This window comes from Charadrius vociferus, unplaced genomic scaffold (genome assembly GCF_000708025.1).
Source record: "Charadrius vociferus isolate BGI_N301 unplaced genomic scaffold, ASM70802v2 scaffold15, whole genome shotgun sequence".
Taxonomy (NCBI): Eukaryota; Metazoa; Chordata; class Aves; order Charadriiformes; family Charadriidae; genus Charadrius; species Charadrius vociferus.
Window position 1 is genome coordinate 5093679 of NW_009650064.1, and position 22090 is coordinate 5115768.

The 22090-nt window shown below is 40.3% G+C and overlaps 2 protein-coding genes across 2 annotated transcripts in view; one reads left to right on the forward strand and one right to left on the reverse strand.

Moving 5' to 3' along the window:
* The first annotated feature begins 759 nt into the window (after positions 1-759).
* Positions 760-3496, forward strand: RPL30 (ribosomal protein L30). The gene is made up of 3 exons (XM_009891835.1): positions 760-900; positions 1909-2039; positions 3326-3496. The coding sequence occupies exons 1-3, from the start codon at positions 797-799 to the stop codon at positions 3373-3375; spliced, it is 285 nt and encodes a 94-aa protein (XP_009890137.1). The 5' UTR covers positions 760-796; the 3' UTR covers positions 3376-3496.
* Positions 3497-5247: 1751 nt separating this feature from the next.
* The window catches only part of MATN2 (matrilin 2), a 66387-nt gene continuing 49544 nt past the window's right edge, over positions 5248-22090 (reverse strand). Inside the window, 7 exon segments of the mRNA XM_009891920.1 lie at positions 5248-5369; positions 7778-7873; positions 8119-8229; positions 8755-8826; positions 12904-13056; positions 16538-16951; positions 19640-19762. Of these exon segments, the coding sequence (XP_009890222.1) occupies positions 5317-5369; positions 7778-7873; positions 8119-8229; positions 8755-8826; positions 12904-13056; positions 16538-16951; positions 19640-19762 (1022 nt within the window). The 3' untranslated portion in view covers positions 5248-5316.

Here is a 22090-nt window from a genome sequence, read left to right on the forward strand (position 1 = left end):
GCTCTCCTTGCACAGGCTGCCAGCCGCGCCCTGCGGCCGCCTCCCCCCGGCTTCTCTGCTCCCTCCGGTGCGTTATCCTGGGCTGCTTACAGGCTCTGTGCTAGGTGGAGGAAGGGGCAGCTGGTGCTGAGTTCCTAGTACGGGTGGAGCTCTGCTTTTGCATCTCATGGCATGCTCTTGCCTTTCTCTTAGAGCGGCTCCGGTATGTATGGGTTTGTTGTTAAATGGTGGTGTTCGTCCTTGCAAGTGCACCCTGTTGTCATCAGCACCACACTGTCCTGTTGGAATGTCAGCTCATATTGCATGTGATCACTTGTTTCTGCTAACCATTGTAGCTCTGTTAGTGTGTGCCCTAGGAAGAGGTGTACTCCAAACCTGGCTTTGATTTGCAAGGCAGAAGTAGTATTTACTTGAACTTGATTAGCTGAGCTTTGATAAAGGCCTGTCAAAAACATCCAGATGTTGCTGCTGTCTATGTTCATCAGTAACAATGCTTTAAGATGTATTTTTCTTTTATAAGATATAAGGGTAAGAGATATTTTTATGAAGTTGGGAAAACAGTATCAGCAACCCTCTTGCCCACAAGCTTTCTCATACTTGCATGGTAGGCTGGCTTTTCTTATTCCGCATTGCAAATTACAGGGAAGTTATTAAAAGACTGCTTGTATTTGGAATTTCTTCATTTTCTTATGTTCTCTGCCATTTTGCAAAATGTAAAGTAACATACAGTAATGCTTCTCTACATATTTTTCAGAAAAAGTCCCTAGAGTCCATAAACTCTAGGCTGCAGCTGGTTATGAAAAGTGGTAAATATGTGCTGGGATACAAACAGACTCTCAAAATGATTCGGCAGGGCAAAGCCAAGTTGGTCATCTTAGCCAACAACTGTCCTGCTTTGAGGTGAGCAGATGCATGAAAAAACAGTTCTCTTTAAAACTAAGACAGGTTCTTTGTACAAGTACAATGTGTGCTTCATGTTAATTGCTATTATTAATGCAGAGTACTTTGCTGGTGTATTCCAAAGTGTTTGTGCTAACAAAGATATTGTAAGCTTTTTACACTGTGATAGCATGTGGCTGAATTCCTGTGTTTTTTCAAAGCAGTATATTGGAAAATAATGTACCAGTGGGAAAATTGATAATTGATACTGATTTAAAATATTTGAAGTGCACAAAATTTGCTGTCCAAATAAGTTATAAGTTTTGGTTCCTGGCCAGTGAAATTGCTTTTTTGAGAATGAAATCTTTACTGACTTCCTTACATTTTCATTGTTGAATTTCTGATCCCATTTAGTTTTCAGGGGATACTGACAGATTCAGGAAACCGTAAATGCAGAAAACCAAAATTAGACGCTTGAGAAATGGCAGCACTGTTACAGTAGGCGGCATGTTAGCGGGGATCCCAAAAGTGCTTGAGGAACAATATTGACCACTAGAATCTCCTGGTGGAAGTTGGAAAAGAAGGAAATATAGATTTCCTTTCAAGAAAGAATACATAATTTCTTTAACAGCTAGTGGCAGTCAGATCTCTCTTTGGCATCAGCGTTATCACTGGGTATCAGCATAAGGGTCATTGTTTATGCACTTTGGCTTAGCACTTACAAGCTTTCAGAAGTCTGAAAGTCCTGAATCCTCTTCTTTCCTGTAGAAATGAGCATGTGTAGGAGCAACCTGAAGGATTTGCACTCCAAAAATGAGTTGCTGTTACATACCTTCAGCGTACTTCTGGATAAGGGTTTCTGAGCCACAACACAGTAGTGATGTTGTCTGGCAAGGAACAGATGTATTTTTCTGGGTAGGAAGGGAAACCGTAATGTTTAAGTGTGATTTGAGTTAAAACTGCTCTTGCTGTATTACAGTCAATCCAAATTGTTTGTCAGTACTGTAACACCTGGGTTTTGAATTTCAGAAAATCAGAGATCGAGTACTATGCTATGCTTGCCAAGACTGGTGTCCATCATTATAGCGGCAACAACATTGAATTGGGCACAGCGTGTGGAAAATACTACAGAGTGTGCACACTGGCTATCATCGACCCAGGTATGTCTCTTGCAGGATAGTGACCAAGTGGGTATGTATCAGTGGTTCCTCTGTTCATCTGTGAGTAGCAGTACTAAGCAAGTAACATGCAGGGGTGATGACATACTTTGCTGTCCTTTTCCATTGGGTTTAATTCTTAATTATAACTTCCTCTGACCAAGATCCTGGGGTTTTTTTTGTGAGTCCTAGGTTCTTGGACCCTGGAATTACTGCTGCATATATTTGCACATAGGTCCCATTACTGCCAAACCCTGTAAACGTGCATTTTGTCTGCCTCTTGATCTGTAATGAGGTTTCAGTGGGTGGGAAGCAACTTTATCGTATGTGTTTCTGAGCCCATCAGCTAGAATATGAGCTGGTGCAAAATGCTGTGGGCATCGACCTTGTCTGACTAGTCTTAATCTAAGACAAAAGGTTGTTACTCGTCCTGCTTCCCAGAGTGATACATCTAAAAATGACCTATATGCAGGTGAATACTAATCCAGGGTTGAGAATTATATTAAACATTTTAAAACTGTAAATCTGTGTGTAATTTCTATGGTTTGGTACCACACTTTTTCCCAGAGTTGCTCCAGTTCCTCATAGAGACTGCTAATTAAGGGACTTCTCATCCTCTTTCCAATATCTAAGAGAAGAATCAATCCTTTTTTCTGTTTGTTGACCAAAATGCATACTCACGGATTTAATGACTTCTGTAATAACTTTCACTGAATGTTCCCCCAGTGACATTGGTTTGAATTCACTGTTTCTTCAGAAAACTTTATTTTAGCTTGCTTGTATTCAAATATTAGCGGTAAACTTAACTTTCGAAATGTAACTTTTAGGTTTGATTGGGGGGGAGGGCAGCTAACTGCAAGCTAAGAAACTGCAAGTAAATATTATTGCTATCTAATGTAATGCGAATAATTCTCGCTGTCCTGATATTCTCGTGATCAGGGGAGGCTAGACATTCGCTATATTAAAACTATGCATTGTGTCCTCCAGGACTAGATTGTTGCTCTAGTACTGGTTTTGTAAATGCTAGTGACAGGTACATAATTGCTGTGAAAATACTGTGTATGGATTACCAAAATACAGTTACAAGTATTTTTTCATCAAGCCATGAAAATTTCTTGCTTGTTTCCTAATCAGACTGTCTTTGTATTGCTTTTAAGTTGTTTTCTATTTGTAGAATCAGTGTGTTGTGTTTTGTTGCTTTTGTTGTTTTTTTTTTTAACTTTTTGGCTTATTCCTGAAAACAGACCTTTCTGTGGGTCATCTTGTAACAATGTATTTTTGTTTTACAGGTGACTCTGACATCATTAGAAGCATGCCAGAACAAGCCAGTGAGAAGTAAATGCTGTAAAGGTGTTATTTCTACAATAAAACTGGTTACGGATCTGTTTAAAAAAAAAAAAAAATTGTATTATACCTTTGCTGGTTTTAGGGAACAAACTATAAATGAAGATTCATTACCACTGCTGTGTTTCCTGTTCTGTTAGAAATAACCTTCACAGGACAAAACTTGCCTGTTTCTTTCTCTAGAGGTTGTGGATCTTGAGAGGTAAGTGGAGTAGTAACACTTGATCATGGCGAGTCTGGTGCCAAATCTCAACTGGTTAGGGCTTCCTTAGTTTTTGGTTTTGGAGTGCTAATGCAAAACCAACTTGTCACGTGAGATACAGTAGCAAATTTGGGATGTCGGTGGGGGACCCCAAAGGGTTTACTTAACGCTAAAAAAAAAAAAAACATGCTGTTTTTACATATCAATCACAAAGTACTAATGCAAATTATCCTCTTTGTGTTTTCATTCCAAGAGAATATATATCTGTCATGGTAAATAGGGTAGCTGCTAGACAATACTTTCAATAAGATGCCAGCTAACTTCTCAGCTGACTTTAAATTATTCCCTTTTTTTTTTTTTAATTTTTTGAAGATGTTATGTTAGAGACAGATGAATTGGTGTTCTCAAGTCACTGTTGCTGAAGACATTGGTATCTTACAGATTTGTGCCTGTTTTGTGTGAGACGCTGATTGGAGGATGTTCCTTACTACTAGTGATTATTAATTGAGGTGCAAGTGCTTTGCTGAAGTGCAGTAAAAGAAACACCTAATGAAAATCAGTATGTACTGGTATCCTTGCAGAACTTGTGTTCTGTTTGCCAAAGTATGCCAAAGCATGAGGTACCTTTTAAAGCTTGCTGTTACATATCCATGCATGCTCATTAGCTTATCTGAGATCACTTAATCTAGTTCTGCTGCAACTACTTGTGCTTCTGGTATAGAATGGATGAAGCTCTGCATTTCCATTTGGTGCTATCCAAAAGAGGCAAACCAATGTGTGTCAAAGCAAAGGAGGAAGCGTTGGTGTCTGTACCTGTTAAGCCACAGGTGTGGATGAGTTCAACAGCTAGTTCAGATGCTGCTGTGTGAAAGTAAAGCTAGCAGCAGAGTGCTGTTGCTGCCAAGGGGAAGGAGCATAACTTCAAGGCACTTCAGTTGGCCAGAATGGCTGGAAGTAATTTGCTGGCTTTGTATCTTAGTGTTTGACAAACAGGTGTGCAGCTAGTTGTATTACCTGAAGAATGGTTTCATAGCAAAAATAACTGGTTGCATTCAGAAGTTACAGAATAGCTGAATGCTGACCAAAGAACAGCAGGGAGAAGTTACATGGTCTGGATGTGGTAAGAGGAAAAAGTACTTGAAACTTCGGATTCTGATACCCTGATAACCCAGTAGACTTCCCGCTTTGCTCATTTACTTTCACAGTTTCAATACAAATGTATAAATTTTCATTTTTACTTCCAACTGATTTCCGTAGTCTACTGTTGGAAGAATATAAGTGAAACCTAATCGCTGTGAATGCTGTCCCACTTGTGTTTTTACATACGTATGTATATGTAGAACTATATACATCCACACAGATAGGGTGCTTCAAATACTGGCAGAGTGAGTGGAGGAAGGAGGTACAGAAAAGCAAGCCAAATAAATTCATACCCTCAAAGTACTTCAAAACATGGAGGTTTCACTTCAAAAAATAACAGCATTTTATTATTTAGCGTAGCTCATTTCAGTTGTTTAGTTCTGCTTAATCAGAATTTTTACTAGTTACTAAATTGTTTATATATATAAAGTTTTCAATATTTCTTATCTGTAATCAATGAAAGACAGACCACCTAGTATATAGATGCAGGGATCCAAAATACTCTTTTCAATTGCGGACACAAGGTTTACTTTGAACCAGTTTAAGAAAATAGGTCTGACAAGTTTGTATGTATAAATATACAGTATATTTTGATCAGTATTTTAGCCTGCTTTCCAAGTCTTCCATTCTCTTTGTCATTTCTTCCAGTAGACAAAAGTTAAGGAAAGACAGCTACTGATAGCATGAATTAATAGAAAAAGTGTCATCTGCCTGATTGCTACAGGTTCTTGTTTCTGCTCTTTCTTACCCTCTTTGACTCCCAGTAGTTTCTGATATAACACTCCCCTGTATTTTCTTGTTCTGCTTTGATCAGCTGAGTCGAGAAAGCTGTGTGAAGTGCCATTCATTAACGGGCATACCTTGACATCGAGTTCAGGCTGCAGCTTATTAAAAAGGCCGTGGTTCTGAAAACTCTGTTTTCCTCTATTTTAAAGGGGAAGCTAAATATTTATCCTAGTTAATGCTGTTTAACAAATATTTCACTTAATCACATGGAAAACTACATGTAAGCGACCAGTAGATAATAAAACTGTACGGAGCTCCATGACTGCAGTAAGAATGTCCACTCATGATGTTATATTCTTGCCCTATGGTGGTGTAGCATAGGGTACTGTTTACAAAACCAGTGGTTTCCAGACAGATGTAGAGTAGGGCACAAGAAGGTCTGTGGTATCTAGGGGTTTGGTCCACTGAGAGTAAGAAGCTGGAGCAATGCAAAGCAGTTTACAGCATTGCTTTCCTGATAAGCGCCTCCACCTGACAGGAGTGCTATGTCTGCTGCAGGAGGAGGTTGGATCAATACCATTTAGCTAACCACCTCTCCAAGAGCCATGGTAAGGCTGGAGGTAGGGGAATCTGAGAGGAAGAGGGGACCTAGCATCAAGAGAGAACTGAGAGCCCACCTTAAAAGGACTAACTTCCTCCACCAGACTCTTTGCTTGTTTTGTCTAGTGCCTTGATTGTAGTGTTTTGAGGTCTTAGACAAGGAAAAATGGACAACTGGGCATAGAAAAGCGGGATCTTTGACAAGGGGCTGTTAGAGATTGGTTAGGGTAGGTTTCAGGCACACTGAAAAAAAAATCACAGGGTTCCCTGCTCAAATTGTAGAGCAAAAAAGCACATGTTGCTAAGCCCTGTTTTCTATGATTCTGAGTAGGCTCAGAGTTCCTCATAACCCAGCTGCAGGAGATCCCATTAAAAGAGTCTAAGGCTTCTGCTGAAGGGGGAAGGAGTGGTCTTGTCAGTATCTAGGTTGGAACGGCATGTGTCTGGATAACACGCTAAAGGATATGGGAAATCACCTAGAGATTTTTCTCCAAAGTCACTTGGAGAAGTCCCTTCAGAGATGTATAAACGTTGATGAGCATTTGAAGCATCTAGCAATAACTTTATGCAATGGATTTCCCCCTTCATGGAAGTAATTCTACTTTGCATGGAATAACTTAAAATGATAATCGAGTGATCAGAACATGATACCTTAAGCTAACTGCTGAAGGATTCACCTGGGAAGGTGGAATATATAGTGAAGCTGGCTGCTGTAGTTACGCTGAATAGCTGGAGGTAAGGCCTGACCTGGTAGGCAATTATTTTGTGTCAGGTTAAGAGCCCTCTGTGGTCTTGCCTGCTGTCACCACCACTGAGGGCTCTGTTAGCCTGGCTCTGGACAGACTTAACTCCACAGGTTCCTCAGTCTGAAGTTCTTGTCTAGGAAGTACACTATTATGAGTTGTTGGCATCACCGCACTCTTCTGTGTGGAAAATAAGTGCTTATTGATCATGAACACAGTTAAAAAACTGAAATAGAAGATGTGATGTCTTCTTACTATTTATTTGATCAGGTGGAAGCAGCTTTCATGGAGGGAAAATACAGGAATTTGCTGCATAAATACTGCATGATGCAAAGTAGTGCAGAAAGTTGTATTGCTATTTTGCTGCAGTTTTCTCCTGAGACATCTGGTGGATGTTCCAGGTAGCGTAAAAGCTACTGTACTAACTGCTCCCTCAAAAAGACAAACGTGTGTGTGGGGAAATGCTATTGATCTGCACTTACCTAATTTTTATCTCCATATTTGCTTATGCAAAATTAATCTGACCTCAGTCCTCTGAATTCCTCTTCATTTAGAGTATTGTTTTAAATGACTCCCTGCATCTGGTGCTTCACCAGGCAGTTAGGAAGGGAAGCATCTCCTGTATTGTGACTACTGTAGCCAGTAAATGCTATTTTGGTACCATCTGAAGAACTAACCCAAAGCAAAGAGTGTTAGTCATGAATTTGAGCTGTCACTTCTTTGCTGTCCCTGAAGGTGTTTACTGTTAGGGATTATTAAAAGTTAACATCGTTATTAATATTTTGGTCCCTTCTATGAAGGAGAGACAGATTTGAAGTCTTGAAAACCTTGCTTCTTGGAGATTAACATTATCTATCAAGTAGTTTAGCTTCTTATTACAGTAGATGGATTTGAGCTATGGAGACAGCTTAGACTTTGTGTTACAGTTTCTTTTAACCTGCCCCCCCTTGTCTTATATGTAAGAAACAATTACTCTGAAAGGATATATCGTTGGGTGAGTTTTCTTACTTCATTGGTTGCATAGTTCTGGAATGTTACAAGGTTTTCACATTTGCACTGGTCTTTATCTTTTGAAGCTTTTGCTGAAAAACAGAAACAGTCAAGCATAGACTAAATGCTGAATAAATCAAATGGGATGGGGGAGGAAATGACAAGGACTTATAAATGCAGAGCAGGTTTAACACAGCTTCCTATTCTCAAAACAAGTCAACATCCAAAGGAATGCTCTGGGGCAGACATTGCAAATACTGGAAAATAGCACACAACACTTAGGCCTATATATTCAAAAAGCAGTCTGGATTATTCTAAACAAAGGTCACCTGATTACCTGTTGTTCTTGTTGAGTGAGTGTGACTGTCTTCAAAAAGATACTTGTGGTGTATTGCAAGATTGGGACAGGCAATGACATCTGTGATGGCTATTGTGGTTGATTCAGGTCCTGCAGGAAACCCCCCAAAAGTCTAAAAATCAAACCCACTTCACTTAATCGTACAGTTTTCTTTTTTTTCTACTCACATGCACTGAGCTCTCCTTTAATTAGTGAGTAATCTCACTACAAAGATATGAAGGACCCAAGCCATTGGGCTGCATTTACTGTCTACAGGATTTAAGTTGTGGGTTGCAGAACTGAAAGGGAGTTGTGGAGGTTCCTATGAGAAATAGAAGCGATTGAAAGCTGAACATGCTTTAAAGCATCAAGCACAGTGTTGAAATACAAGTTTCCCCATGAAGTAATTTGTTTGGATGGGGTAAGAAGTATGCAGCCATGCATTTGTTACAGTGGATCTTGAATTTTTTTGTAGAAAGCAGACTGGAATAGCAGAAAGGAGTGTGGCAGGAAGGGGAACGGGACAAACAAATCTCTCTTAGATGAATTGTTAGGATTCTCTACAGAAGGCAGCATGAAGAGGCAACTTAGCAACGATCTGGGGAGACAGCAGGACACTGAATTAAAACAGCCAACCTGAAGGCTGTGGACCAGTCTTATGAGACCTCGCAGATGCTGGATCTTGCTGGTGAGCTGACTCTTTCAAGGCTGGTAGAAAGAAATTGCCAAAGGAAATGACATCACAAAAGGAGCAATAAAAATGTTCACACTCCCTAGAAATGGAGATGTTACTTACCAGTACCTTAGCATTTCTCTCTGTCTCATAATATATGGAGAATGCCTCATACCTGTGCAGTTGATGGAAACCCCAGGACTCGCCCTTCAACTCATACTATCGGAGGAACTCTTCCTAAACCAGAAGTGCTTTACGAATAGATTAATAGTAGTGAAGCAATCTGAAATTACAGCAACCTACTTTGTCTCCTTCAGTAAAAAATTCTTGCATGTTTCATTGTCATCCATCAGTCCTTTGGGATGAACTGAATAAGAATAAAAAGTGCTTGGAGAAGGAAGAAATTTCTTGTTCTCCTTCAGTTTTCCCCTTAATAATGGGAAACATTGATCTGGGAGTTGGGAGTGTTTAGGTGAGAGGGGTGCAGTAGAGTTTATTTGATGCACTACAGTTCTAAGCAAAAAGACAAGTTTCTAATTCATGAAACAGCCTTTAAAATGTGGGAATTTATTTCAGGCTCCACATACCTATCTTTTTAGTCAAAGGGTGTCTAGAGAGAAATGAAAAGCTGTTTTATATGTAGGTATCACCACCACAGGAGTCATTCTGTGCAGTATCCCTTTCTTGCCGCAAGAGGGTAATGTAGAGGCAGCTTTGCTTCCTTAAGAATCGTTTCTTTTCTAGAAAATAAATGCTTCACCTTCAATTAACTGTGGAGCCCTTAATGGCCCAGAAGAGCTGAAGAACATACACGTAACAACGGCACAACTTGATCAGCTATGCCAGGGGAGTGGATGGAGCATTTGGGACTCCCTGCAAATATACACAAGAGTTCCTTCACTGAATGTGAATGCGTGAGGGTAAAAGGTGATGGTGCAAACTCTCCTAATGTGCTGTGAAGACGCAGTAGAGATGTGGAAGATACTTCTGGGCCCCACAGGTTTGTTACAGCTATTGGGATCTGTGTTGGTCCAGTGGATTTTGACAGATGTGTAGCAATATGCAGCTGTGCTAAGTTGCACTGGGAAGGAGATGAGATCCTCTGTGTGGGGGCTGGAATGCCTGAGCGTGAGGAATGGGCAATGAACAGAGATTAGTGGTTGAGTAAGAAGATCAGAGTGTAGTTCTGCCCACTGAAATATATATATCAAAAAGTCTGTGTGGAACCAGCTGATGGAAAGAACACAGATTTTTGAGAAGAGTTCAGTGCAGAGAGGTGTGGGATGCGATCATGAGGTAAGGAATTAAACAAACTGGGTGAGGAGTCTAGCAGAAGAATGATCAACTGGGAACAAAGATGGTGAGATTTCCAGCGTAGGAGGAAAGAAACAGGTAAGATGAAACTTGAGTGTTTGACCCTGAGTAATGGCTTGCTCTAGAAATTTAGAGGCTGTCTTTGGAAGAGCAGAGGAACTGACCTGAAAAGTTTGAGCTGTGGACACTGGGCTGGTATAGACAAGTAATTGGGATTCAGATACACGGGACGGGAAAGAAGACTGATAGATGCAGAGGCAGAAATGTGACAGAAGGTCTCCAGCTTGGGATGGGAATTGGGCATTATGGAAACTCCTCTTCAGGCTTCAGAAACTGGTTTGGGCCCAAAGATTTCTGACGTCATCACCTCTGTAAAGCTGTGAATAATCAGACAAGTAGCAACAGAGGCTGCTAAACCCAAGTCACTTGGTGAAGTCAGTGCAGTGAACATAGATCTTTGAATTTGTTGGGAAACAATGCTAAAGTTGAGTGTTTGGTTTTAGTATTCTGTTTTCTAACAAAACCTAAGTATTTTGTTAGGAAAAGCCTGTGAGAAAGTGTCTTCAAAAATACATGTCTTCAAAAGCAGTGGCAGACTATTCGCAGCAGTGAAAATGATCCGCAGTTTGGAAGGAGAACAGAATGTTAACCAGCAGGTTGCTGAGTACTGTCATCTGATCAGGGCTGGGGTCTTGGGACAAAAATAGTATGGGACCATGTAATTAAAGGCTTCCATAGTGCACATGCTCAGAACAGGGGTGAAGAGGCAATCATGATGAGTGCATATTACGTATGACATTGCTGTAGCCTCGTTAATGCTTCCAGTCAGATATGCTGTAGCCTCGTTAATGCTTCCAGTCAGATAAGAAATGAACATTAACCAAAGCAATGAATGGGAACCTTCTGACTGAAAATAAAAAATAAAAAGAGGCAAAAGAGAAAGCCATTTTATTCTTCATGACTAGTAGTAAAAAAAAAAAAAATAATTAATACCCGTCAGCAGCTGTTCTACAAAGCTGATGCTTTCTTGCAGAATAAAAGGAAAAACCTTATCCCAAAAGAGATTTGGAGGGATTCTGCTTTACTTGGAAACATGCAGCCCATCCACAGGTGGGACTGGGGATGAGAGGCTTTGTCAGTGGAGTCCATGAGGTTCAGAGGGTCTCCCACTGCCCTCGCAGGCTGGAGCCTCAGAAGTCCTCAGCTAAGGACTAAGGCTTGAGTAAAAATGAAATTACTGCTGTTGCAAAGGAGGGAAATAATTAAGGCTGTAAACCAAAACAGGGAAAAAAATGAGCTTGTGTAACAGGCTTGAAAGCAGAATTTCTGGTGGAGTGAGTTGATGAGCAATAGGTAGTCCTGGAGTGTCCAGCAAAACAAGGCTGGGTCAGTCCTCGGTTCACAGGTGTGAGGCATTGCCTGTTGGTGAGAGAGGAGGAGGAGACAGAAGCTGAGAGGCACCAGCTCTGCCCGCTTACTAGAGGTGTAGTCTAGAAACTGCCACAAAGGGGCAGGACTTACTTATTTTTCATAAGTAACGTAATAATGTAGTTAAAAAAAAAAAAAAAATCGTGGTTGCTAAACACTGCTGTGGGTACCTGAAGGATGCATTTCCATCACCGAGCTCTGGGGTTTGCTAATGAGTGAGAATTATTATACCAGTTGCCAGAAAGTTTTTGCTTTGGCGTCTCCCCACGCTTTTAAGATGACATGCTGTCATCAGCAGATTATCTGCCTAATAAGAAGGTTAATTTAATAGACTTGGTTTCATGCTGTCATAGTATTTTGAATTTCAGAAAGATGAAACTAGGACTTCTTAGGACTGAGAGAATCACAAAAGATATACCAGCTAGGAAACATTCTCACATTCTTTCTTGACATCTGTATGCGGAAGAAATGCACTGCTGCTTGCCAGCCAATTTTACACAGTAATGTTAAGGAAGAAAATAAAAGCTGTTTGCATTTAATTCCAAGAAAAACAACCAAATAAAAGATAGTGAAAATTAAATAATCTTGAACAATTCTAGTGCTATTGACTAGTATTATTCACATTGACACTTCTGAATTTTGCTTCAGGTACCAACTTCAATGTACAAATAATACTGAGTCCTGTCCTTGCTCTGGCTGAAGAGCTTTTGTCCCAGCTCACATTCCCCCTTCCCCTTACAAAATTTCAGCTGGGATTGTTTATAAAAAGCCTGTTTGTGCCAGAGTGAGGAAGGGTGCTTTCTGGCACAAACCTGCCATATTTGTGCATAACTGAGACCACTCTTTATAGCTGTGAATGTGTTAGGTGAACTATTTTTAGTCTTCTATAAATATGCACAACAGCTCTTGATGATCTGTTTTGCTGTGGTTTAGGTTTTTGCCACTGGTCTTAGGAGTAATTTTTATTCTCATTAAGCCATTACAAATCCCTGATTATTTTCCCACATTCCTAATGAAGGAGATCATGCTTCTTTGGCGGGGTGGGGTTCAGTGCATGCCTGACTTAACTGTAGGAAAAGAAAGAGGAGGGAGCAATTGATTCTTCTGGCTACAGAAGTGTGCATTTTATGCAACCTTTATGAAATTAAGGGAAAGACAATTATTATGTACCTTTACCTCCTGATAGGTTAAGGGTAGATATTCCTCACATATTAAAGGACAGAAAAATTACCATGAGGGACTTACGCCTTGCCGTGTTTGACACCAATGATCTATGACCTATGGTATGACACTAGTTGTCCTTTTAGGCCTGCAAAAAATCTATAAGCATTAATTCCTCTTCTGTCTCAATGAAAGTGAAACACTCTTACCTTCACAGATTTGGGCTCTTAGCTCTTCACTTATGTCCTCCATAGCTGTGAAATCCTCAGCATAGAAGAGATGTTTATATGATGGCTCCGAAGCAATTTCCAGCAGTTCTTCCTCAATTGCTTTTCCTATTCCAATGGCATAGATAATTATACCTAGATTTAAAAGAAATTGCACATAATTATTACATCAGCAGTTCTAAACCCTTGCTCCTCCATGAAAGGAAAATACGAGCATTAGTCACTTTAGAGAGAGAGCACAAGAAATGTATATGCTGTGTAACTTCAAAATCAGTTTTGAACAGGCTTAATGTGCTTTAATTATTGAGAGACGTGCAGAAACTCACTGCTTTGCTGTAATTTAACAGTTTTTAAGTTAAAGAGATGACAGTTGCCTGGCCACTACTGATAGTAAATGAAGCCAGAAAGAGCACTGCAAAACATCCAAGAGAATCACACAAGATTTCAGTTGCACTGGAAGTTCCTGGTTTGTGTGTGTCTGTATATGTAGGGTGTGTGCAGTAATGCTAATTACTGGGTTGATAGGAAGACCTGTTATGTATTAGCAAAGGGGGCAGAATCCTGAAAGATGGCAGTAATTTTTTTAGAATAATATAAAAACCTAGTGTTTCATTGAAATCCTCAGAGCACCTTGAGACCAGATTCTTGCACTCGAAGGGACACTAGTGGGCTGGGAGGCACTGCAAAGGCACCCAGACCCACGAGGGTAAGAACAGGGGAAAAGAAATTATTTGCAGGGCTACGAGAGAAAGAGCTTTACAACAGGGATGCTTGGGACATGAATTTCCCCAGCTGAGGTGCTAGGGAGAAAGCAAATGAGGATTTGTAGTTTTCTTCACTCTGAAAGCAGGGAAGGAGGAAGTGGTTCACAGCCCCCTCGCTGGGCAGATTTTAAACAAACAATGAAAACAAAACTTAGTGATCTTCAATATCCCCCTTGTCAGCCGTTATTTTTTTATTATTGTGAACGTATGTTCTGATACAACACTTCTCTTTACCTCAGTTCTGGCTTAGAAAGCGTCCACAACTATTACTGATTTTTGTTATTCATAACACAACTATTAGCTTCATAGTATTTCAAGCTCTTTTGTAAGATTCAAGAGCAGAAGCTGCCTTCTCAGCTGATTAGTTCTGGATAAAACAGGATGACGAGGTTTGATAACTCTTTATTATCATGTGGTAATAACAGCTACAGGCTCACTGAATTGCAACACTAACCTTTTTGCTGAAGAATCCCGGGCCTGATAACATCATAAAATACACATTTTCCAACTCTCTAACATTTAACGTAAGCATCTCCTTACTTTTCGTCATGAATCTGCCGACCATTGCACTTTAGCCAGGAAAGTAAAACATTCACCAGAAGCTGAGTCAGTTTAATGAATGGACCAGTCATGCTGAGGTCTGTTGCTTTTTAAAGACTTGGAGATATCACTGATAAAGCATTCAAGGCCAATTTCATATTCAGCATTACTACATTGCCTATGCTGCAATTACACAGGGGATGGATTTGGCTTGTAGCATTACAAATATCAGTGTAAGCAGTCCGGAGCTGAGGTTTCGTTCAGCAAGTAAGCAAGGTTGGCTTGTACTTCTTTCCTTCTTCAGTCCTGTAAATCCTCCATGTGTTTTCCCAGCTCTCACTAGTTAGTGTATAAATCTTTGGGTTTGTTTTTAATATTTTAAAAACCACTTTGTTTTTATCTCATTGTAATGGCATCCTTATTAGCACATGCTCTTCTTATATGCTTGGATGTTTTTCCCTGTTCTCCTTACAGAGAGGTATCAGTCCTGACCAGTGCTATACTAACCATGTATCAAGTTACGATTGATATATCAAGTCAATAAAACAGGAACAGAAAAATGTGCAGCATCTTCTAAAGTCTGGCTGTTTTCTCTGTTTTATGGGCTATCAGCTATGGTTCTTAAAGCAGTTTCTCATAAAATAGAAAATGTTTTGCGAAGAAAAAAGGGATCCTTTATTTTCTTGAAAAGTTTTGAAAATTTTCAGTTGACTCTGCTAAACAGCTGAAAAGTTTTTGATTTCTGGTACAGGTGTCCTAGAGGATGGATTTCTGCCCTGACTGAATTCTAATTCTAAATTAAAAATCACTAGTTTTCAGTTACATTTCAGCATACCATCTCATAAGGCACACAGAAACAGAAAGACAGACAGCACTACAGCTATATCCTTTTGTAAAGAGGACCTATTTTCCTTCCAGAACACCATCAGCACTATAAAATTGACTAAAAATACAAAATAATGTGTAACAGAAAATATAACATAACCAATTAGAATCATAGAATGGTTTGGGTTGGAAGGGACCTTAAAGATCATATAGTTCCACCCCCCCTGCCATGGGCAGGGCCACCTCCCACTAGACCAGGTTGCTCAAAGCCCCATCCAGCCTGGCCTTGAACACCTTCAGGGATGGGGCCTCCACAACTTCCCTGGGCAATTTGTTCTGGTGCCTCACCGCTCTCAGAGTGAAAAATTTCTTCCTGATATCTAATCTAAATCTACTCTCTTCCAGTTTGAAGCCATTCCCCCTCGTCCTATCACTACATGCCCGTGCAAAAAGTCCCTCTCCAGCTTTCTTGTAGGCCCCCTTCAGATACTGGAAGGCTGCTGTAAGGTCTCCCCGGAGCCTTCTCTTCTCCAGGCTGAACAACTCCAACTCTCTCAGCCTGTCTTCATAGGAGAGGTGCTCCAGCCCTCTGCTCATCTTCCTAGCTCTTCTCTGGACCCGCTCCAACAGGTCCATGTTCTTATGTTGAGAGCTCCAGAGCTGGACACACTATTCCAAGTGAGGTCTCAGGAGAGCAGAATAGAGGGGCAGAATGCCCTCCCTTGACCTGCTGGCCACACTTCTGATGCAGCCCAGGATACGATTGGCCGCCTGGGCTGTGAGCGCACATTGCTGGCTCATATTGAGCTTCTCATCCACCAACACCCCCAAGTCCTTCTCCTCAGGGCTGCTCTCAGTCCATTCTCTGCCCAGCCTGTGTTTGTGCATGGGATTGCCCCGGCCCACATGTAGGACCTTGCACTTGGCCTTGTTGAACTTCATGAGGTTTGCACAGGCCCACCTCTCCAGCCTGTCCAGGTCCCTCTGGGTGGCATCCCTCCCCTCTAGCGTGTTGACCGCTCACAGCTTGGTGTTGTTGGCTATACTATTACCATAGTATTTCTCAAGAGAATAGATTTCTGTACTTTGAAGAGACAGGTTGGGTTTTTTTTTATAGTTTTCTTAAAATTTTTTAGGAAGTTCCAAGTGTTCCCAAATCTCTGTATCAAATGTGTACCGTTAGTGGATATATTCAGGGTACTGCATGGCATGCAAGGTGGGTAGTACCACTACCTGTGGATGGCACGGAACCCCAGTGGTGAGACACTCATCATGGGTCCTGCACTAGGGATGACATACATGCCTTGTAGCAAAGGCTCCTGTGAACACCAAAGATCTCATGTTCTGCTACAGTGGTCACTGTACTAGCCAGACTGCTATGGCATATGCTCTCTTGATTAGCACATACTGTAGCATATCCATACTATTACCATATCTTATTTCTAACTATTTGCCTTTTAAAATGAGTAAAAAACATCTCCACTTACCATTTCGCTTTGCCCTAGCAGCCCACTCGGAGACTTCATCTTGGGCTCGTCCATCCGTAAACACAATGGAGATTCGAGGGACATTTGCTGATAATGGTCTTGCTCCTTCTGTTTCTGTGAAGCTTCTCTCAAACATTTGCTTCAGAGCCAGTCCTGTCATGGAACCTCGCCCCATGTATTTCATTTGTGATACAGCTTTCTTCATGTCTTTGGCTGAGCTGAACTGCTTTAGCGTAAACTCTGTGCGAACTTCAGTGGAATACTGAAGCAAACCAACTCGAGCAGCTTTGGGTGAAATCTCAAGTGTGTCCAAAATTCCTGAGACAAATTGTTTTACAATTTCAAAATTATCCTCTCCGAGACTTTTTGATCCATCAATCACAAACACCAGGTCAACTGGGCCTTCGGTGCACCCTGTGAAATAAGCAGCAGAGCATTCAGATCATGAAAAAACTGCACAAAGCTGAAGGAGGGACCTAGATACCCAGGGACTGCATAAACTCAGAGATCAACTGGAGTACCTTGTTCCTGGCTCATCCACCTTTGCCAGTGTGTCTGAAGATATGTTGTACAGTCTATATCAAAAGCTAAGAGTGTGCCTATGACCAAGAGTTTAACAAAAATGTAATCACAGTGAATACTTACCGAGACATACTACTTTGCAGAATACTACAACTCTTAAAAATACAGCAACAATCATCAAATTTTAAGAATGACTGTTAAGTGGAGAGAATTGTGTAACAAGAACAAAGCTAGGATATAGAGACAGACCTGCCGTATTTTTTTTCCAGGGATAAGCCATTATGGTAATTTTACATTTGTGTAGATGACCAGCACTGAAAGATGTGGAAGAGAATCACTGGAGCTGCATTTGTGCTGCAGAAGTAGCAAAAAGGTAAAGGTGGTACAAAGAAATGAGTCAGTAAAGCCACACTTGTATATAAGGTGAAAATCTAGGAGTCATATTTAGAATGGCAGGGAACAGTGAGGCAAAAAACAAAGCTTGCGGAAGGCTGAGCAAGAAGAGAAGGGTTAGGTAGCCTGCCCTAGAGCTTAGGATGAGGTTCAAGTCTGGAGATGAAATTCAGACAATGCACATGTTTTTTATAGCACAAACGTAAACCTCTAGTGGCAGAAAAACAGGTAAAAAACTATAGGTGAGAGAGTAAATGCTAGAAATGTGCCTGGCTGCTAAACATGCATCTGAATTGTTTATATAAGTTTATTTTGCTTGTAATGGTAACAATCTTGTAATTAGAAGGCTTATGTATTGCTGAAATTAACCTTTTATGGTTTACCTATGTTGTGGTTTCAGCTGGGATGGAGTTAACTTTTTTGCTAGCAGCTGGTGTATTGCTATAGTTTGGATTTGGGATGAGAAATAGAGTTGATAGCACCTGGTGGTGTTAGTTGTTGCTGAGCAATCAAGGCCTTTTCTGGTCCTCCCACTGTCCCTCCAGTGAGCAGGCTGGGAGGGCACAAGAAGTTTGGAGGGGACACAGCCGGGACAGCTGACCACAACTGACCAAAGGGATATCCCATACCATATGACATCATGCTCAGTATGTAAAGCTGGAGGAAGAAGAAGGAATAGGGGACATTCAGAGTTACAGCGTTTGTCTTCCCAAGTAACCATTACGCGTGATGGAGCCCTGCTTTCCTGGGGAGGCCTGAGCACCTGCCTGCCGATTGGAAGCAGTGATTGAATTCTTTGTGCTGCTTTGCTTGCGTGTGCAGCTTTTGCTCTACCTATTAAACTGTCTTCATCTCAACCCATGAGTTTTCTCACTTTTACTGTTCCAATTCTCTCCTCAGCCCCAAGCGGCAGGAGTGAGTGAGCAGCTGCATGGTCCTATCTACCGGCTGGGGTTAAGCCACGACAACCCATTAAAGCTGGGGGCTTGTCAGGAGACTGACAAATTTGGAGCTTTTATACTTTCTGGCAAGTGCACACGCAAAATCAGAGCAGTTTGTAGGCACCGTGCATCCGTGACAAGGTTAGGGAATTTAGGGACTGGAGAATATCTTCAAAGCTGCAGAGTGGTTCTGCCAGGTGGTTTTTTATTCTGGAAAGCAATAGCCTCCAGCAGGCATAGACTAATGTGCTTTGTGCTTTGTGGGGCTGGCTGCAGAGATGCTCAACTCCTATTTGATCAGTGTCACTTCCAGGGAGAATTTGCCATACTAAGGAACGGAAGATTTGCATCTTAGTCTGGACCAAATGAACTTTGACCTCCACTCATCTCTGATCTTTGTATAAAGAGTGCTGTAAGCACTATACAAGAGAGAATCGTGCAGCAGAAATAACTGAAAATGTCTTTACTAAGTCAGCGTAGGAATAAGGAATTTTCAGCTTTAAAGCCTGTACTTTTCTTCTTAGACAATAGCTCTATTGTAAAACTGCTGTCCAAGAATTCCTTTCTGCAGTCATTTGAGGAAAAGATGTGTCACAGGTACTAAGGTGATGGAAATGCAATGAATGGGAATATCAGAACCACCTCAGTATCATTGCATAAGTCAAGATAGGGCAGCAGTTCATGGTGAATAGTTCTAGTTAGGGTTGAGATCAGCCATGAACACGTTACCGTTCTTTTGGTAGTAACAGTCTCCCCAGCTAAGGCATCCATTTTTGCAGAATAAGTGTTTTTACTGAGTTCCAGTAGAAGAATTTCTCCTCCAAGTATTAAGGGGTGATGAGATAAATGCATGTCATACTCTAAGCATGTCATGTTAGAAGATAAGCAAATAGAATTAATGATATTTTAAAATGGAGTACATAAAGATAAAAACTCCACAGTAAACGAATCTGATTAAAGTGCACATTCCTTGACAATAAAATTTCACTTTGGCTTTTTTCCTGATGTTTGGAAAGAATTATTATCATACTTGATGCTATACCAAAACAACTGTTCCAATTTGTTCCAATTGTTTCTTGCTTACAAGAGCATCAAGTTGATTGTTCAAGACATTTTCCATCACACTCACATATGCTTTCAAATAGTATACCGTTTTTGAAGTGAAACATATTTTTAAGTAAGGTATTTGAAGTGAGTAATTTTAGAAATCAAAGAAACAAATGCTTTCTAAATGAAATGTACTTACTTCTGCATGTTTTCTGATCCTCTTTTAGTACATATCCCTCCTGGCATTTGCAGATGTATGAATCGTTATTATTAACACAAATATGTTCACAACCATGGGCAACTGATTTGCAGACATCTTTATCTAGAAAAAATTGAAATATTCATATGTATTCTATTTAATATTTATACATTCAAAGACTCCAAGCATGATATTTGAAGACTGTATGACAAAGGAGTATAATGACTTTGTTTGTTTATGTAGCAATGCCAGAGAAGAGTGGCTGACAGACATACTGAGTTACTTACCTCGACATGTTTTCCCATCTGGTCGCAGAACAAAACCCTCATGGCACTGACAGCTGTATGAATTGTTATTATTAATGCACACGTGTTCACAGCCATGGTCAATGGATTTACATGGGTCTTTATCTGAGAATTGTTAAGAGAATTTCCTTATTAGACCATTCCTCAAATGCACAACGAGCATGTACAAGCTTCGAGTGAAATTAAGTCTGTTTTTTTTTTTTTTATGACTGAAAAACATATTCCCCATAAAAGTTTCAGCTACTCACTCCTGCATGTTTTCCTGTCTCGCCTCAATATAAATCCTTTGTGACACTGACATGTGTATGAATCGCCAGTTGGAACACAGACATGTTCACAACCATGGTTGACTGTTTTGCAGATATTTTTACCTTGGAATAATGAAAATGATATTTAGCACAGTTACCTAGGTAAATAACTTTCACAAAATGTAAAAATTATGGAAATAATCTTCCATGAAGGAGCTCACTTCCATGAAGTTGATTAAAGACACGAATAACACACTACTGTTGCATAGTGTGTTTCATTAACAGATCAGGAAGTACAAAACAAAGATTAAACAACTTACTCCTACAAGTTTTCCCATCTTCCCTCAGTATGAAGTCCTCATGACACTTGCAGATATAGGAATCATTATTATTAACACAAATATGTTCACAGCCATGGTCAACTGAGTTGCAGACATCTTTATCTGAGAAGAGTGGATGGAGTTTGTGAGGTGAGGTACGTTAGGGAGAGATGGTATCTTTTATTAACCAGCTCAGATAGTTGGAAATCACAAACATACACACGTGCAAACACTCACAGTCACAACACATAAAAGCCTCAAATAGAAACATACTTCTATAGCTCAGGCTACTCACATCTACATGTCTTTCCATCTTCCTTCAGTATGAATTTTTCATGACACTTGCAGATGTAGGAATCTTCAGTATTCACACAAACTTGTTCACAGCCATGGTTGACCGAATTGCAAACATCCTTGTCTGCAAACAGAAGAGTTGGTAGTCAACATAGAGCAGCAGAGGCCTCGATTGTATGTGTAATTCATCAAATTAAGTTCTCATGCTACTTACTTCTGCAGGTTTTCCCATCTTCTCTCAGTAGGAACCCATCATGGCATTTGCACATATACGAATCATCAGTATTAACACAAACATGTTCACAGCCATGGTTGACTGATTTGCAGAGATCTTTATCTGAAAACAGATGACAGCTCTTGCTGGTTAATGCATTTCTACACAAGCACAAGCCACAGATAAAAAGTATGCTGATAAATATCAGACTACTTACTTTTGCATGTTTTTCCATCTTCTCGTAGCAGGAATCCGTCCTGACAGTTACACACAAATGAATCACCAACATTAACACAAGCATGTTCACAGCCATGGTTGACTGATTTGCAAATATCCTTGCCTGGGAATAGTTAGATAATATTTAAAGTGGTTTGCTAGTTAAACTTTTTTTATAAATACAAAGAATGTAGGGGTAATCCCAGGAACAAAGAAAGATGGAAGCCTGCAAACTGAAAGCAAATCTCTGGCTAGTTAAATTACAGACAGCTTAGCTTACATGGAGCATGAGTTCTTTACCTTCTGAGCAAAAAGAATTGCATGGTTTGCATGGCCTCCCACTGACAATAAATCATTTTAGGACTAATCTGACTAGATTAAGGAGGAGTTTACATTAAGAACAGTAAGAGTGAAAGGAGGGAATAATTTAGTACCGTCATTTAGCACAAATTCATACTGGTAAAAACAAAATTAAGTAAAACACCACAGGACATGACACAAAGTAGTTCTTTAACATCCTTACATCAATGCCACGAGTCTGCATAAACAAACCCCGGAAGAACAGAAACTACTCATTTAAGAGGATAAATAAAATCTAACTGGTATTGCTGAAAATTGATGGGAGGATTTGTATGACTGCAATGTTAAAACCAGTTGGTTAAAACCTCTTCAAGAAGGATAGATGGGGAGAAAGTGCAGAAGTGGAGCCATCTATCAGCATTCCCTGTTTCTTTTCACTGCAACACAAAAGAAAATATTCTCAATTGGTAGTGGAGAACTACCTTTACATAGAAAGTAGAACAATACTGACAGCCAAGTTCAGATTGACTCTTCAGCAAAATACTTCTGTTTAA